General features: G+C 41.0%; 1 protein-coding gene across 1 annotated transcript in view; it reads left to right on the plus strand.

Annotated features, from left to right (window-relative positions):
* The first annotated feature begins 562 nt into the window (after nucleotides 1-562).
* LOC122812184 (histone chaperone asf1b-like) overlaps nucleotides 563-19,426 on the plus strand; it is a 50,968-nt gene continuing 32,104 nt past the window's right edge. Inside the window, exon 1 of the mRNA XM_044084505.1 lies at nucleotides 563-994. Coding sequence (XP_043940440.1) covers nucleotides 886-994 — 109 coding nt within the window. The 5' untranslated portion in view covers nucleotides 563-885. The remainder of the gene's footprint in view (nucleotides 995-19,426) is intronic.

Raw genomic sequence — 19,426 nt, forward strand, 5'->3', positions numbered from 1 at the left:
CAAGGTACAGAAAAGTCTTCACAGAAATTCCGCTTTACGCTACGCGATGTAAAACGGCTAGAAGCGGTATTACTGCTCTGAACTCTTATATACAATAGTACCTAAATAACCACTGAATGAATAAATACATAAAATAAGCTATTAATTACCATTTTCACGCAAAGCCAATAAATCAACAACTTACATTACTACTACATCCATCCACAACCCCTTTTGCCATTTTTGCACATCGTGTCACTTCAACTATAAAAATCTAGTCATAGCCAAAATGCACACCGTCAGGTGGCTAACTGTACCTGGCTATGCTCTTCTATAACATAAACTTGCACGTATATTTACCTGTTCCGTTCAACTCACGAAACAAAGCTTAATGATCTTAAAGCGCCGCCTCTGTATCACGTCCGGCCTATCTCTCTGTAAAAAAAAAAGCGTCCGAAAAGCAACCAATTACGTAAGAAACTGCTTTTTGACAGACAGCAATTTTTTGTGTGTTGCGCCCAATCATAGAATACAGAAGAGCAGCGGGTTTAGGGCTAGTATTTAAATAGGTGAAAGAAAGTCACAGATAACCATTTGACGAATTGCTTACGGTGAATGAGGACAGATAGAGCCTATTGTGGTTATTTAACGTGAGCAATGCATTAGTGGACTTTATATTCTACCTTATAAACAGTACTCATTTTTTAAGTGCGTAATAAGGTTAAATAATATTGTAACTTATTATTCTGGATAGCGCTGGTCGCCGTGCAACTGTTTTGTGAAGTCGCGCTTTTATCACTTCAACTTACTAGTTGTAAACAGCGTTGTATTTTTTGTACGCTCTCTGTGAGAGTAGTGTATTGATTCTATTACGAAAATAATTTCGGGTAGCTAATTATTGCAGTGATGGCTAAGGTGCAGGTTCTGAACGTAGTAGTGTTGGATAATCCATGCCCTTTTGCAAACCCCTTCCAATTTGAGATTACATTTGAATGTCTTGAGGACCTACCAGATGGTGAGTAAAAGTCTTCTTGTTAGACGCAAAATTAGCGGGAACTTGTGACTGGCGGGAGGTGAAAAACTTTCTCGCTTGTTGGAGCTGGGGTTGACAGTTCAAATATTGGCGCGGGCGGGATATCCTCCCATTATATTTTGATAGGCTGCCGTACTATGATTCTCCACCTCTGACTCTTGATGTGCTGCCTAATAGGTTTGTTTTTGTTTGTTAGTGGGTTGCTTGAAAGTGTTTTAGCTTGTGGAAATATAAAGTTAAAATTTCTGCTCTGTATAATGGCTTACCTTTAAGTAATTTGGGAGTACGTAACTTCATTACTTTGGAGTATATTTTCGATACCCTTTGGCTTTTTCCCGATTGGGGGTATACCGTAGACTGTCATTCAGAAATCACACGAGTGCCAAAACTGAACGAAGTATTTGCAGTCAAAATGCACTAAGACCTTTATCCACAACACCTAGCCATTACATCACGAACTGCAGGAAGACTAATGCACGTAACTAGAAACATTTTTTTAACACTCACTTATCCATTATTGTGCAGGTACTTAAAGGCTTCGCGGAGTTTTTACTCTAGTAATAGCCCATGAAATGGCTTATGTCTGCAAAATGTACTAGTGGAACGCTTACATTTGTTGGCTGGGTACAAAGGTCTCTTCGGCGGAGGCCCGAGGGAAAAAGCTCCAGTAAATACAGGACAATTACTAACAGCATAACCACTTCAACAGACATTCACTGGGTGGTTAAATGTTTTATTATACAGAAAATGCATAGCTTAATTTATAGCATATTTTCCGAGCGAGCCATCGTGGTGTAGTGTTTCGATGAATTGGTGTGGATATCTTTTAAAATATGTTTGCTTTGGGTGTAAAATGCCTCTGATGCAGAGCAATTGGAAAATGGATTTTTAGGATTTCAAAAACCGAACATGGAGTTACTTCAGTATGAATGAAGGGCTACGGTTGCATTGTAAGTTACCATGTTGTACTTGACCACCCGCTTGTTGTGATTGGTGGGGAATCTCATTTATTAGACGAAGCTTGCAATTTCTGGTTGGAAGTTGTTTTGTACACCATGGTGCATTATTGGGGACTCAAAATGCTTTGAAGTATTCTAAATACAAGTTGTTCTGGTGATACGGTGCCCCCTGCGCAGTAGCTAGGTGCGCCCAAACCGTGCCCAACACCCAGTGGTGTGGGCGAGGACTGAATGAATGCTTTAAGCCTTCATTGGCCTCACGATTATGCATCGGGTATTAGGATGTACTACACTGCAATAATGCGGAAGGGAAATACAAAATGAAAGTAATGGCTGTGGGGAGTGTTTCCCGCATTCAAAGGAAACTGAACGAAACTCACTAAAGCTACTCCATTTTCTGTTTATGTATGAGTGTGTGTTATCTAATATATGAGATATATATATATATATATATATATATATATATATATATATATATATATATATATATATATATATAAAATGGACTGAAGTTTGGTGCTATCCACTTCAGTACTTCGAAACTTGTTTTTAGAACGTTCCTGCCTATAAAAAGGAACCACGATGGCTCGCTGGGAAAACGGGTAATATTCTATAAATGTATCTTAAAACATACGTCTCAACCTGTTTGCAAGAAATCTTGGCAACGCTTGAAATACTGGCAATGGCTATAACGGCGAAATTGAAGTGAATTAACCCACCACTGAGTTCACACAGGAATGGGCGTGCCCGCCGTGATATGCGGGAGGGCGGAGATTAACGATTGCAATGTACTAATGTAACGGCAAATCTGTGTCATGTAGCAGAAAGGTTATACCCATTGACTAGTATGTCTGTTAAGAGGGTTGCATGCTTTTGCAACCGGCGAAGTAGTGCTCCTGCGCCCCTTAAGCTCCACCCTCACCACACATGAAACACCCCTATTTGAGCCTCACCCACTGGGTCATTCCCCAAGAAAGCCACTCCCATCATTTCCTTAAATTTAAATGCATAGGAAGAGATACCTTGCAATGTAGTTAAACTGCAGCTACCTTTGCGTACGTATTTTCTACTTGAAATACCAGAGCCATATGGTCAAATAGAGTTCTAGGAAGGGTAATAGACTGCCACCCCAGAGCAACCCCTTCTGCGGCAAACACCAGCAGCAGCCCCCTCCTCAGCAATTCCAGTATTCCATTACTTGATTATCTCACCAGTTACTAGGCATATATTCCATTTGCTTCTACAGTGATTACAGATATTGAAATAGCACACAGCCATTTGCTAAACAAATAGTCTCACAATGAAAACAGACTTGGCATGAGCAGTAAACTTGTCTGCCCTTGAAACTCATATTCATTGAAATGGCAAAACTCATCATTGAAACCGCAGGAATACCCACCTCAGAAGTTATACAAGGCATAAACCAAAAACCTGAAGATCTTGTATATTTTGTGAACTTGAGAATCAAGCCACTCACAAATCTCTTCCTTGTCTTACACACATACATACATGTACAGTCTCCCCTGTCCAACACACATGCACACAATCTTCTAGCTCGAATAAGTAGACAAATCCATTATGGAAATTTTAACTAATCCTCTTAAACACTGAAAAGGTTGTAATAATTTAACATTAATGTGCATTTTCTGAAGGACATCAATTCTGTTAGCAACTGCAGCCTACAAAGATTTCAGAAAACCTCACATTTTGAGAGGCAAAATGTGGAAAGTTAAGGCGCACACCAATCTGTTTCTCTCACTCTCTCTTTCACTCCAGCATATATAGTCTGACCAATTACGCACACGTGCATACACTCACAAACCACATGAATTGCACATACCTGCATGTACCAGAACAGATCCTGAAAATCTGTTTTTTTCCTGCAGTCTGACTATTTGGGTTACATATTTGACAAACCACATCATACACGCAAAAAAAATCTCAACCATCTTTACTTGCTGTAAAAGTAATACAAATGCAACACAAACCTTCTTTCATTACAATGATGATAAAATGAGCCTTTGATATCTTTCAGACTAGTAACTCAGCTACTTGGCTAGTTATCATGTAGAAGCACATGTTTGATCTGCTGACTTTTAGCCACTCGCTAGGAGATGTGAAACCGAGTGGGAGCCCAAAATGACTGAGTCTGAATGTTTGACTTTTATCCATTGCCTTTTTTTTTTTTTGCAAACCTATTTTCTGTTGCTTCTCCCTGACCTATCAAGTCTAATTTGAATTATCACCTCTGTGTGGGATTTTATTTTGTTGTCTGGAATAAATCCTGAGCTGATCGCCATCTTATGAATGTTGAAAATGAAATGGGCAGTGGCTCTATTTACATGGTGATGGGTTTTGAATCTAATCAAAAGAACAGAACCATCCAGGAATGTACATTTAATACACACATACATACTGCTGCCACGGTCGCCTAGTTCGCCTATGCCTAAGGCTGGCCGTGAGAACAGAAAACTGCCTATGGTCGAGTACTTAATATGCTGTGTGTGTGTGTTTGTGTATAAAATGCTACACAAAAATATCAGCCAGCTGGGTTTTTTAGGTCATCCCCCCCCCCCCAAACAAAATGGTTTAATCGAATAAATGTAACATCTGCATTTTAATGAGTACTAGGCTTGTCAACTAGAATAATTTTACTGTAAGGAGTCCATTGGATTTCCTTCTAGGCGTTGGTGCTTGTCATTCAGTCCACAGTGTTTCAATAGTTTACTCTCGATTTATACATTACTAGATGTGTTAACAAAGTTAGACAAGTGGCATAATTAAGGTCTATTGACCAGAAGCCCATGCAAACAGTATACAGTCCCTGAACGCTAAGCTTTCCTGACTAGTGTTTCTTCTGTAAACGAGTGCTACCTGACAGTATTATATTTAGCATTTTTTATCTTTTTAGCACCATCGACTAGCTGTGTCACTAAGAAATAATGCATGTGTTATTTTCAGTGGGAAGCAGCTATCTTCGTAAGACCACTGAAATGCATTAAAAATGCCAATCTTCCTTTTGCAGATGGGCTGGTTCCTAGACTGCAGTGCAGATGAGAAGATGCAGAAGTTTCCCAGAGTGACCTTTTAACACTGGTTGAGATTACAAACACCAAGCGCACGCAATCTTTCTCTCGCATACAGAAACAGTTTGAATTACACACGCATACTTACTCACCTTCTTTCTAAATCAAACTGCCACGTGGACTTAGCCCCCCACTTCATGGAACTGCTAGCTTAAAATTTGCGCGCAACTGAAAATTGGATTTACTTCCAAGCTGGCGTAAGCATGCATGATTCTCAAAGGAGAAGACGCTAATAGCACAATCTACCTGCTGCAGCGGGAGGGTGCTCACCCCCCCCCCCCCATATGGTTCCGACGCTCTTGTATTTTTTTTTTAATTAGTTAAGTTAGTGCGTTCTTTCTTCCCCGCCACCTGCTGCAGCACTGGGAAGAAAGAATGCACTAATGAAACTAAAATAAAAAAATAAACCAAAATTGCTCCCTTTACAAGGCCGGCCTTGGTCACCAGACTCCCATATTACCACTACTCAAGTCACCTGAGAACTCTACGTAAATAACACTAAACTGAAACCTTCACTGGTTCGGAGCGGAGTACCAATTACGGAGTTCCTTTCAACAAACTCACTTTAAACGACTTAACTGCGCTACGTACACGATCTGAGACATTAAATCCTTTCTCCCATCAACCTGCCAAACTTTTTTTTGTAAAATGCAAATAAGTTGCATGTCGGAACAAAGTTTGGGCTCAGTACAACATCCTATACCAAAACTTCTTAAACATTAAATTTCAAATCCCTCCCTGCAGTTTTAAAGCCATCTGTATTACAAGCAGCCAACATCAAATGTGTTAACCAAAAAATACATTTTGCATTTAAAATTAATAGATTTCACATTTTAGTTTAACAATTTACAGCACAAAGCTGTGCATGATTAAAATCACGATCATTGCTTTTGGGGGAAGGTGGCTGCTAACTTGCAACATACTGTAATAGTTGGAAGTTCTGCCAAAACGGGTACAAAATTCATAATATAAACATCATAATATACACCCCTTTAACAATCAAATACTTTGATAAGGAAAACTTCATGAGATCTTTAAGTTGGGCAAGTCTGGGCCTTGGTCCTAATCAGAGTAGAACAGTACACCAGTATTTTGCAATAAGCATATGCATGTATTTTTTCTGTATTTTCTTTAATTTTGCTAATCTGTTTGTAGGTCTATATTACCTAGTGTTTTGGTGGCATCTTTCAATCAAATGGGTGGTGCAGTCAAAATGGTAGCAGGTGGGGTTTGCTGTGCACCTGGTGGGTTAATGCACCAGTTTCGGCGAAATACCTTTTTAAATATTGCTTGCATAAATTCAATGTTAGAGTTAAGTCTTTGTTCATAATCTTTTGGCTGTTCCCGTTAGGGGTTGCCACAGCGGATCATCTGTTTCCATTTCTTCCTGTCCTCTGCATCATGCTCTTTCACACCAACCGCCTGCATGTCCTCTCTCACCACATCCATAAACCTCATCTTAGGCCTTCCTCTTTTCCTCTTACCTGGCAGCTCCATCCTTAGCATCCTTTTCCCAATATACCCAGCATCCCTCCTCAGCACATGTCCAAACCAACGCAATCTCACCTCTCTTGCTTAGTCTCCAAACTGTCCAACCTGAGCTGACCCTCTAATGTACTGATTCCTAATCCTGTCCATCCGAGTCGCACCCAGTGCAAATCTTAACATTAACTCTGCCGCATCCAGCTCTGACTCCTGCTTTTTCAACAATGCTACTGTTTCTGACCCATATAACATAGCTGGTCTCACTACCCTCTTGTAGATCTTCCCTTTCACTCTTATTGGTACCAGTCTGTCACAAATCACTCCTGACACACTTCTCCACCCTTTCCATCCACCCTGCCTGTACTCTCCTTCACCTCTTTTCCACACTCACTGTTACTCTGAACTGTTGATCCCAAGTACTTAAACTCATCCACCTTTACCAACTCTACTCCTTGCATCCTCACCATTCCTCTACCCTCCCTATCATTTACACACATTCTGTTTTAGCCCTGCTGACCTTCATTCCTCTCCTCTCAAGCATATCTCCACCTCTCCAGGGTCTCCTCAACCTGGTCCCTACTCTCACTACATATCACAATGTCTTCTGCAAACATCAGTCCCCGGAGTTGTCTTTGTTATGGATTTGAAAAGCCGATGCAGTTATAATGCAACATTAACTTGGGCGTCACTGTTTCCATGAGATGAAAATGGCATCTTGCGCAAACCAATGTTTTCTTAAGACAGAAAAATAAGCTCATGTCTGTAAATGATACTGAATAGTTTAAAAACTAGCATTTAATTCATTTAGCTCTGGAGCCTCTTGCTCTAAAGAGTATAAACAAAAAAATCACATGTAGACAGGTGACTTCTGTTTGTGCCAAGTGTCATTTGCATAAGTCTGCTATTTGAATAGTCAAATTACACAAGCTGTGCCACGCATGAACCAATGGGACCGTACTAGGATATGGTTAACTATTGCCCCTGATTCACTGGTGAGGATGTAAAAAAAATCCTGTTTTTTATGCAAGAGTGGTACTGAAGTAACCACTTGTACTGAGGTGGTGATGCTATTTCTGCACATAGGTCTTGGGCCAATGTGGAACACAGGCTCTAACAATGTGACAAATGGTCAAAATGTGGAACACCCTATTTTTGCACTGTGAAAGGTGCCAAGGAGCATGGTAGAACATCTATAAAATTCAATAAGACACTTCTCAGATCCAAAACATTTTATAATCTGATATTCTAGCCTGCCAATATACCAATGAACAGCCTAGCTCAAATTCCCAGTTCCTATCTTGCTGGGCAACTGGACACACCACTGGGGTTTATGGATGGCATATGCTGGCCAATAGGGGGCACATCCACTGCACCCACTGTTAGCATGAGTCCCTGGTGTAAGTGAGGCCAGGCCCTCAACTCACTATACACTTAAACTGCTACAATAGTGCATGTACATTTCTTTTCTCTACCAGCAGGAATACAATAGTGCATGTACATTTCTGTTCTCTACCAGCAGGAATACATCTTTAAACTCAGTACTTTATAAAATCTTTTCAGCACATGTCTGTACAAACCTAGATTGATATACACATGGCATACAATTCAAACACAAGCATCTTGTATAGCTTATGCTGATAGTCACAAATGACATAATTTACAAAATTCCAGATGACTGTTGTGCTGGCATTATCTCCCTTTGTCATGGTGAGTTACACTAATGGTAAATTATCGTGATCTCAACATATTTCATCACTTTACAATCAGTTGTGCATCTACTGTATGTAGTACATGTATCATTTTGCACTAGATGAAAATGTAAACAGCAGCAATCCTGCATTTCATGAATACAACCAGGAAATACTTCAGTGCTGCAAAACTAGAACAGAAATTCAAGTAGATATCTGCTGTCCAAGGTAAGGTTTTTTATATTTTGTAGTCTGATTTTGTTTTTCAAAATTAAATAAAACCGCAGCATACTAACCTAATTTTTACTGATGAAAATGTCAGTATTTAATCTTGTTAAAGCTAATGCTGTAAACACATCACCTTCTCAGTCTTAATCGTATGGAAGCTGACTTTTTTAGCTCATTCAAAAACAATTAAAAATAAGTGACATTCAAAAGTCAGTACAAGTCACAAAACGATTGGCTGCAAAAGCATGAAACAGCCAGCATTCTTTACAAATTAATTTCTACAATTTATTTAGCTAAGCTGATACAAAAGAGAATAGCCAGTATTACTAAGCACAAATATCATTTAAATCATCTGGCCAAAAACTTTCAGATGCAAGTTGTGAAGTGTATGTGTATGCTTGTACAGATCACCAGAAAGCTCTGTAGAACAAATCATTGCTTTTAAACAGCAATATTACTGTTTTATCATAGGTAGCTTTCCATTTGACAGCATCGGCTTACCTCAAGAGTTCAGTGTTGTCGCACAACTCCGAGATCTGTGGCCAGCGTCATTGACTCATGTCATTCTGAGACTTATTACTTGATTGGCTTGTGTTTGCGATTGGCTTGCAGTGTACAAGCCAAACTGTAGAGCGCAGCCAATGCTGTGTAATGTGGAAGGGCAGCAGAGAGCTATGCATTGGCTTGTGTACCATGATGCCAATTGGCAGTAATTGCAGTACACAAGCTAATCAGAATGCATGTAGTGGAGCCACAGCTGTTCAATGCGCAACAGTGGAAAAGTTGCTTTGCTCATTAAATGCAGAGTGTTCCACCTAATCCGGAGCACTTGGATGCTCAGTTTCTGCATGCTCAGAAAAGAATGCAGGTAGTGTCAAAGATGTAGGACTAAAATCTCATGTTTTTTGGGGTGGGGCATGTCCTACCAGAGAGCATTCGTTCTAGGGGAAGTATATTTGATTTGTGCATTCAATATTGCTTGCCCAGTGGTGGGATGGGGGTGATGTAGTTGGAAGGGTTATTAAAGATCTAATGGGGGGATTGGGGCTTAATAAAATATCAGAACTTTTGTTTAAGTGGCATAACAAAGTAGTGAGCTCTAAACTGTAGCACAAAAATGCATCCTACCTAATGTGGTAGGAATTTGGTAACTTGTACTAGTATGATGTCAAGTCATATCCACCTGTTAATGGTTTAAATGCGTTTTCTCTGCTGTGCTGTATGGGATTAGTATGTATGCATTGGCAACCCACCTCCACTGACTAGTGAATGGCAAGGACAGCTGCAGTAACAACTCCATAGAGTATGCGAGAGAAAATGTGCCAGCAAGACTGTAAAATCTGCATAGAAAAAGGCTGGTAATCGGTACAATGAAGCAAGAGCAACCAAAAGCCATGATAGTCCTGAATTGGTCCTTTCCCCCCTGTAATTGCATATAACATTGACAAACCAGCCCTTATAAGTTATATTTAACATCTGTGAGTACAGTCCCAGTGCACGTGCACTCAAGTGATTCAATACATCATGACAAAATGTGGTGCTTGCTATTGATGTAACTTAAAGCTTGGCTTATGTGTTAATGGCAGTTGTACAATTTCTTGTCCGTAACTGGAATATGGAACATAACATGCTTAGTCCAGCAAGTCAGTTACTCTGTGTAAAAATATAAACACTGGAACACTTGCTTCCTTGTTTGGTAGTTGTCCATTTGCTCATGGCATTGCTTTGCTTATGGGTTCATTGCTAAATACTAGGCTAGCTGCCCTGTGGGCCATTTTAAGGCTAGCAAGTTTCTTTTTGTGCTTGAATTAACTTGTTGGTCTTCACCAAAGTTTAGCTTTATTGGTTCTTGGGCTGTACTTGGTGTTAAAGCTTGACCTTGCAGGCACATACCGTATGGAAGCGCTTCAGTGCAACTCAGTTTAGCCCATCTGAAAATGTAATGCTTTTTTCTAGAGTCTAAGAAGCCTCCCCATGTTTTACTCTAGAACATGTGGTCACCTGACCTTCCCAATATGCTTTGTGTGGTCACTCAACTATGGTTTACTTTTCTTTCCTGTAACTAGTCTAGTCCAGATACAGATTCTTAGTTTTAGCACTTGAATTTGCTTTTTCATGCTCAGCACTTCAGAACTTGAGCACTAAAGCTACAAATTACTATAGCACTCGATCTTCCTCATTACCTAGGGGAAAACAGTTTTTGTACTTTCCTCTCTTGCTTAGTGAACTGCTCCTCTAGATAGAGGAAAATAGTTTTTTATTCCGGCATGTACAAGGGTCAGCTCCCAGTGTTCTCTTGTCTATCTGAATCCTGGCATCTTAGGGCAATGTAGCAATTGCCTCATGTACACCTTCTACCACCCAACACTACCACCTGAGAGATGTACTTATTAGCCAAACTGGAGGCAAAGCTCTCCAACCAAGACAGACTTGCACTGCATCACACTTCTCGCATAGTCCCACTAAACCTACACCACCAAAATACACACATAGAAACACAAACATTTGCAGAGGCTCCCAGTAGTAATCTGCTCAAGCAACCACAGCTCATAAGGCAATGTTCCCAATGCTAGTCAAAGGTGACTCTAGTCGGGCGCACTGATGTCCCACTCACCAGGCTAACAAGATTACTGTCAGCTGCCTGGTGCCAGGATCTGCCACAACCCATGCATTCGGGTCACTCCAAGTACAGATATGACTCATTGTACATGTTGGTGTGAATGACTTGAGATCTACCTCCCTGGACTACATGAAAAGACATGGAAGAGTTCTCAGATCTTGTAGCCCAGGCAGGTATGACCCTAGCCCTAAATAGCATCCTGCCATTCCCAGAATGATACTGCAGTACAAGGACAAAATTGACCAACAATTGGCTGCATGTCTGGTGTCATTCTAAGGGGATCCCGTTTGTTTGCCTGGGACAACATGGTTGACAGACCACAATGCTTGGGCAGAGATGGCCTGCACATGTCACCCCCTGGGATTCTGGATACTGGCTGAAGCTCTTGCCCCCCCCCCCCCATAGTACCTTTTTTAGGCAAGGTTCAAATGACAAATTCACCACCATAACATGAACAGGCAAGCAACACCTGAGGGTAATGCTGCTCAATGCTAGAAGTCTAAATCTAAAAATGCACTCCCTAAAATGGAGACCATAGATATCTGCAGTAACTGAGATGGTTCAAGGCTCCAGAGAGCACCCTGCTGTAACTCGTACCACATTTTTTCGGCCATCTAACCTGGACCAGAACACCAAAGGTGATGTCCATATCTTGTGGTTGTACAGTTCTCATCACTTGGCTGAGCAGGCTCCCACTCATTGGGTTGCCCCTTCTACAGGTATGTTGGATACCCAATATCTGTAGTTAAGTTACTCTGCACACTGAGTGATCCAAGCAGCTAAGTGGTCATTAGTGTGGTTATGTTGCTTTTCCATGTTTGAACACAAGTCAAACAATCTGTGGACATTTCTCTTGCTTTGACAGTAAGACAAAGCCCTAGCCCTGTTTCAGTTAGAACCCTAAGTGTTGAGGTGGGTGAAGAGGAATAGTAATGTTGGGATGCTTGCATCTCCTCTAGGGGAGGGGGTTGGAGACTTACCCTGGGAAGCTTCCACTGCTATCACTAGTAGTAGTTGGAGATAGCTGGGAGCTTCTCCAGGGGGAGGTCACTGGCATACTGGTAGTCGTATGCTTCCATAACTCTGTACACCACCTGACTTGCATGGTCAGCCCTCAGGAACTTGGAAGTACGTGCAGTGAAACTGTAGGTCTTGAGCAAGAAAGACTTGTGCCTAACTTTATCTATTTTTCCTATTTTATCTATTCTGCAGTAAACAATTGTATTCCATGTAATCATATTTATGGAATATGCTGTATAATGCTTTTTATTTTTTGTCAAGTCGATGGGCTTTTTTTCATCTTGCTGTTGTATTTTAATACTGTATGTGGGGAGCTTTTCTTCCCATGCCGCCACTGAAAAAGGGCTCTTTGGCCCAGTGGACTTTCCTGGTTAACAAATATAGCAGGGGTAATAGTTGGTAGGTAGGAAACTTGCAATATTCTTGGACTACGGCCCAAAATTTATCTGGAAAGTCAGTGGGATGTGTAAAAGCACTTGAAAGTAAGGGACATTACTTGACACTGAGTTCCCAAGGGGTAGATATTAAAATGGATAACTTTGAGTATGTGGGTGAGGAAGCACTGTGTAAAAGCAAACTGGTATAGTGCTGCCAGACGTGTGTAATTGTGCATGTTTGTAGGTAAACTCATTCATCACTTCAGCCTTTTAGTTCTGTCTTGCTGAAAATAGTTTAATGAGGGAGACAGTATGGTGGGGGCATGGCTTCACGTACAATGGAAAGGGTACTTGCACAATCACTGTTCAGTGATCACTGGGTTTGTGGGGCGAGGCAGTATGTGTGATTAACATGCCTAATACATAACTGGTCATTTTTGTCATCTATCAGATCAGATAGATGAATGTGGTTGAGTGGTGAAAGGGAGCACTTGGCACCGTTGCTGTTACTGTTAATGGATCAATGTGCCTTGTCAGAGGTGAAAAACAGGGGTGTCGCTTGGGAGCTCATCTGGGGGTGTCGCTTGGGAGCTCATCTGGGGGTGTCGCTTGGGAGCTCATCTGGGGGTGTGAGCTCATCTGGGGGTGTGAGCTCATCTGGGGGTGTGAGCTCATCTGGGGGTGTGAGCTCATCTGGGGGTGTGAGCTCATCTGGGGGTGTGAGCTCATCTGGGGGTGTGAGCTCATCTGGGGGTGTCGCTTGGGAGCTCATCTGGGGGTGTGAGCTCATGCTCATCTGGGGGTGTGAGCTCATGCTCATCTGGGGGTGTGAGCTCATGCTCATCTGGGGGTGTGAGCTCATCTGGGGGTGTCATTACCTCTGCAGCTAAAAGCACAATTTAAAAGTATCCAGATTTTTTCACTAGTTTTGTGGGTAATATCTTTGTGCTTTTTGTGAGCTGACATGCTCCACCATTCCATCAAATGTGCATCTTGTAGGGTAAAAAGCATTACTAGGAATTGTGAATTTGCAACTGGAAACATCTTAGTTTTCATAAACCTTAAGGTCTTGCCAGATTTGTGTGGAAAATAAAACTGCTTTATATTGGTAGGCTCCAGCCTATCAGTATAGGCTGCTTGGCCCTTAAAATGCACCAGGCTAAATTATACTAGTTTAATTTGATTGAATTGCTGAGACTCCAGGCAGAGTCCCAGCATGTGGAGACTGATTTCAGACTTGCAAGTCAGAGCCTGCCATTTCTCAAGCATTTCATTTTCTCTGCTTGGCTTCATCTATCTGAGGTTATGGTGTATATGTTGGTGCTCTACCCCTGTGTAGAAAAGCTATGTTCAGTATTGGGTCTTGTTTTTTGGATTCTCTTTCCAGCAGCATTGTAAGGCCTGGTATGTCAGTGGGGAGCTGTTCCCCGTTAGGTTATTGACTTCTCCCTGGGTTTATAATGCAACCCTTTTCCAGACTTTTCCTTTGTCAAGAATGAATTTATCAAGGTAATGCTTTTCTTGCTGGGTATATGCTGTGACCAGACTGCTGCAAGGACAAGTGCTGTGGTCATATTTCTGTAACTGAGTTGTATACTTCTCAAATACTGGTTACATGTTTCAAACTATCCCTTTGAAGTTGTGGATGTGTTTTTGCATGTAAAATCACCTGAATATTCTGCACCAGTCACAAATATTCTAGTAACTTTTTCAGTGAAATATTGAGCATTTCTAGAGATGTCCTGTACTACGTCCTTTGGATGCTACCAATTTGGTTCACAACAGATTGTACATTTTGGTTTGCCTTTTTCCTTCTGGTTTGCTTTTTTACCTTGCACTGTATCTGCATCCCAAAAATTACAGCAAAAAGATTTTTCACTTACACACACGAGATCACAGCACTTGTCAAACTCTACCTGTACTGGACAAGTTACTTGCACAAAGGGTCAAACTCTACCTGTACTGGACAAGTTACTTGCACAAAGGGTCAAATGCAGAGTAGAATGGTCTTTTTATAAACTGATATTGTAAAATGGTTAGCTTAATATTTCAGCAAAACAAATCTAAATGCTCTAGCATTTTGAATACCAAAAGTTGTTTGTGTAAATGCAATATTTAATTTTGTATGCTGTGATGTACAAATCGTTTTTCTGTTAGATAAAGCTGATCTGTTTAAAGCTGATCTGCTGCCTTCAAGTGGAGAATATTCCAATGCAAGTGTTTTTAAGGGGGGGGGGCACATTTTGTGTAGTAGCATCAAGGAATTCCCATTAAACATTTAGTCAAAATTAAACTTGCAATTTTCATATGCAAATTTCTGTTCTTGCCTTTTTGTGGAGTGACACTATAGTAATGGTACCACTATGGGGAAAGGTGCATAGTTCAGGTGAGCCCCTTCCACAAAGTAAACTGCAGAGTGTATACATTTGTCTTCTACATCAGTACTAATGCCCCATATATTGCTTAGTGGCACAGTGCATTGCTTCTCATAATGTGATGCATCTGGATTTGGCAGGGGTACTGTAGTGCCTTGAATACAGTTCTCTTTATAGCCCAGTATGACTGCTGCTGCAGGTTTTTGTAGAGGAATACGTCCCTCCTTTTAAGCCCTATCCACCTCTTCTAGTGTCCTAAACTTCCCAAGGTCAGCTGGACAAAGACCACAGGCATAGACCAAAAGAGAATTGCTCCCCATTAATGTAAGGGATTGCATCAAAATACATTTGCATGAAGTAATTGATGCAAAATTGGCATTGCCTTATAGTATGGAGATCTAAATATGTTTTGACTTGTCCAACAAAATAAAGTTGAATTTTCTTGCCTGTAAGACCTGTATTTACTACTGTTGCCTTTGTAGAACTAGCATCTTAAAAAGGGCACACTTTCAATGTACTGATTCAATTTCTTTAGTGCCATAGTACAGCTGAAGTGCTTTTGACTAAAAGGTGCTAGCACTCCTAATTTTGGAATCTTAGTGTCATTTGCCTTTGTATGTTTTCACACTGAAATGGAATGAGCTTCACCATTTTGACTGTGTGAGCAGTCACCCCTTGTTTATGCTTTAGTTATGAGGAAAGACATTTCTGCCTTCCTCTTATGGAGGACCAGTCATAATTAGGAGTAAATTTGAGTACCCATCCAGTTTTCCATCGGAAAGGCAGACAGTATCACACTGCCCAATGTTGAGAAGTTTGCTGAATATAAGGGGTTGCTGTTGCATGACATTATCTGTTCCCCTTTCCTTGTTTTACTTTAAGTAGATTTGGTAGCTGTGAGCAAGGCACAGATCACCCCAAGGTCTCAATGTGGAATTAAGAATAGTTTCAAATGCCACCCAACCACAGGGAGGATGTGCAAACTTCACACAAGGCACTCCCCACACTCAAGATGAGAATCTAATGGGAGAACCTCTTGCTGTGAGGCAGCAACGCTACCGCTGCACCACCGTGGCATTAACCAGTGTTCTAGTAGTGGTCTGAACTTGAGGTACAGCTATTGACCCTTTTGTAAGATGGGAGTGTCCCTTATGAGGTGGTACTAGCATGTCCAGTCCTTGCAGGTAAGCCATGGAGAGACTGGGAGAGGTGACAAGTGTTTACAACTGCTTTGTGACAAGATAACTAATACTGTCCCAGGGAAGGATGCAACACTGAATCCCACAGTATTAAAGGTAAGAGGGCCCATTCTGATTTGCTGAATTGGGCAAAATAGTTGCTACCTAAATGCTGTAGCAACTTCATGACTTCTGTCAAATGTCACAATTCAGGAGGCCCAGTCAGATGTCAAAATGGCAGCTGTAAAATGTGAATTTCAAAAGTGAGAACTGGTGTGTAAAGCAGGGGATTCTGATAAATGCACAGACATGTGTAACCTGCCAGATACTGTTGGGGGTAAGGCTTGTCTACTTTAATTTCTGGGCTTCTACATTTGTAGAAAATGCTTATGTTCAAACTAAAGATGTTGTGGAAGCTTGGTAAAATGGTAGCCTGGTTGTAGATCCATTGTCCCTGCTTGCCCTAACAATCTTTGAGGGTGTACAGTACAGGTTTGTAAATGGCTTTGACATTTTAGTGAAAAAAATCCAGCATCTGGAGAGCTGTTTTCTAATAATTTGGATGCACAGGTGTGGTTTCTCCTGGGGCAGAGAAGCCAATGTTTGACTTCAGTCCATTTGCTTAGGCCTTGTAGTTCAGCATTGATTTGGTGTTGTAGGCAGCAGTTTTATTAAAATTTTCTGTACATTATGAGCATGCCAAACCAATGTCTGTGGGGTTCCTTTGCCTTTATTTGACATCTGTTGACTGGGAATGTATGAGCTTGTGCCCTTTTTCAGCAGAGGCCTGGGGAGAAAAGCTCCACAAAGTATTACATACACCATAAAAAATGTTTACAAACAATACAGTATGCATGAGGTAATATAAACATGCATTATGCTTGGATTCACAATTGTAACATGAGTTTAAAGTGTTTACAAAAAAGCAATAAAACCAAATGTTAGTATTTCCTACATCTCCAATACATAAGGACTTCCCATATAGAGGAAGTAATGACAATTAATGGTTTAAGTATAAAGGTACTGTATAGCAAATCTTGGTTCTTGCAGGCAAAAGCATGTACATCAGTAATCTGAAGCAGAGTAGAAGTTGATAGAAAAAGTATGGCTGTGGATAGGACGGGAAATTTGTTATGGATAATAAGAAAAATACTTTAACTTGTAGTAAAAGTAGTAGTTGGCTTACTCCCCTTTCTTGGATTTCACTTTAAGTAGGAAAAGGGAGGTAAATTGAGTAGTGGAGAAATTGACTGAAAAAGATATTGGGAGTTCTGTAGTGAGAAATGCATACAAATTGAGAAGGGGGTGTATATGCAGAGGGTCAGGTGATTTTAAGTTTACAGTGGTGTACAGGAGCACGTACAGGTATTTAAAGTGGACTTTTGGGGTGATTTTTAAATGGGAGGCACTAATCTGATTAAGGTAGCTTATTCCAATGGATAAAGGAAGATTGTTGTAGAGGGCTTCAATTGATTTAGGTTTATAGATGTCGAGGGGGTTTTGGTTGGTGCTTCAGTTTCCTGGTTGGGAGGTAGTAATTTAAGATGGGGGATAAGGTTGTCATTTTTAAGATGTTGGGGCAGGAGGGGGTTTGTAGGGGGTGGAGTGGATAATAAGTTGATTGAAAATACTGAACTGGCTTGAGTTCCCCAATTTTCTAAGCCAAACCGTGATGGGATTTTAGGTTAGCAGGTCCGTGTAGCTTGCTGGGGTCTGTGTAGCGGGTCCAGAAAGCAGGTCTGAAATCAGGAGGTGATGACACTAGAATCATCCTCATATTGGATGAGTTGGGGCAGGATTTAGTAAAAATGTTGAATAGAAGAGGTCCTAGGATGGAGCCTTGGGGCACACCTGTGGTGACTGGCAGATGAGGGGACAGTGTAGAAAGCCACTTAACACTTGTCTATTGGACATGTAGCTGTGGATAGGGAAATATTAAGTTCTGTTCAGAAATGAGCAAAGGATGAGACACTATCAAATGCCTTATAAGTCTAGTAATAAGCAAGAGACTAGTTTTGTTGTCTCTGGATTGTGCAACTGCATTGGTAAAAGCAATGAGAGCGGTGGAAGTACTATGGTTTGGTCAAACCATGCTGAGTAGATGTTCTTAGTAATAGGTGGCATAATTGTGCGTAGACACTTTCCATGATTTGAGTGGAGAGAATAGCTATAGGCCTAAAATTGAAAATTTTTGTACATTTTCTTCTATGGATGGGGGGATAGTATAGAATCTTTCCATGGATGGGGGGATAGTATAGAATCTTTCCAGATGGAACAGTAAATCCAGACTAGTGTCAGGATAGATGTGGGGTATGCAGTGGAACAGGTGGCTATTTTTAGGAAGTATGGTGGCAAATTGTCAGCAGATGGAGAGCATGGCTAGGTTCTGAAATTTTTTGATATCAACAGTTGATACAGGTTGAAGAGAATTTTGGGGGGGTTAGGGTGTTTTTCAGAGGGCTAGACTAATCAGAAACCAGGGTGGAGTTGGGCTAGACTAATCAGAAACCAGGGTGGAGTTGGGAAGAGCTGTAGAGCTAGAAGGCAATTTACTGATGTGTTGATGAAAAAGGAATCAACTGGGTGGCTATTTCAATGGGAGACTGGTTAGTATCAGGGTTAGGAGATGGTGGGTTACATGAATGTTATGTGGTTAATTGACTTCCAGAAGTCCCCAGGGTTACTACTGTGATTTAGAGGTGGATTGTGAGTAGGCTTTTATCAGAACCATCATTTTTTAGTTTTGTAAGTCTGAAGGAGATTTTGATTTGGTCCTCTTTCTGCAAGATCTGACATGCATAGAGGAACAAGTGGTGGTAAGCCAAGGGGAGATTGGGGAGGTATAGAAGTTTAATTGCTGTGTAGGACCGCATAAAGAGCCAGTGAAGACCAGTTAATGTATTCTGGGTTGTAGTTGGTCAGATTAAGAAAGCTTTGTATTTGAGCACTAGTAGTATGGGAGGTGTATCAAAGTACTCTGATAGGGGCATGGTCACCAAGAATCAGTGATTCAGATTTATGGTATTTATTGGGGTGAGATACTAGTAACCAGGCAATAAGGGTGCAAGTTTGAGGCTTTAGGTGGGCTGAACCTGTGTGAAGCCATAAAAAGTTTATACTTTGACAAGGAGTCTGTTTAAAGTGATGCCAATTTGTTTACATCCTCTAGGATAGTTTATGTAGTAGTGTTGAAGCAAGATGGTATTTGTTCAAGCAGGGAGATGCCACCAGGAGGTATGTATGACAGCAGCAGTTTGGTAAGGTGTTGAGAATTACATTACATTTGACTGAGGGGGAAAAGGTAGAGGTGAGGTTAGTGTGATTGTTGCGGTAAAGGATAGCTACTCCACTTTTTTCTATTTATTCTTTCCAGTCGCAGTATGTTATAGCCAGGTGGG

Source organism: Protopterus annectens, chromosome 9.part0 (assembly GCF_019279795.1).
Source record: "Protopterus annectens isolate FY-2018-M chromosome 9.part0, PAN1.0, whole genome shotgun sequence".
NCBI classification, from domain to species: domain Eukaryota; kingdom Metazoa; phylum Chordata; order Ceratodontiformes; family Protopteridae; genus Protopterus; species Protopterus annectens.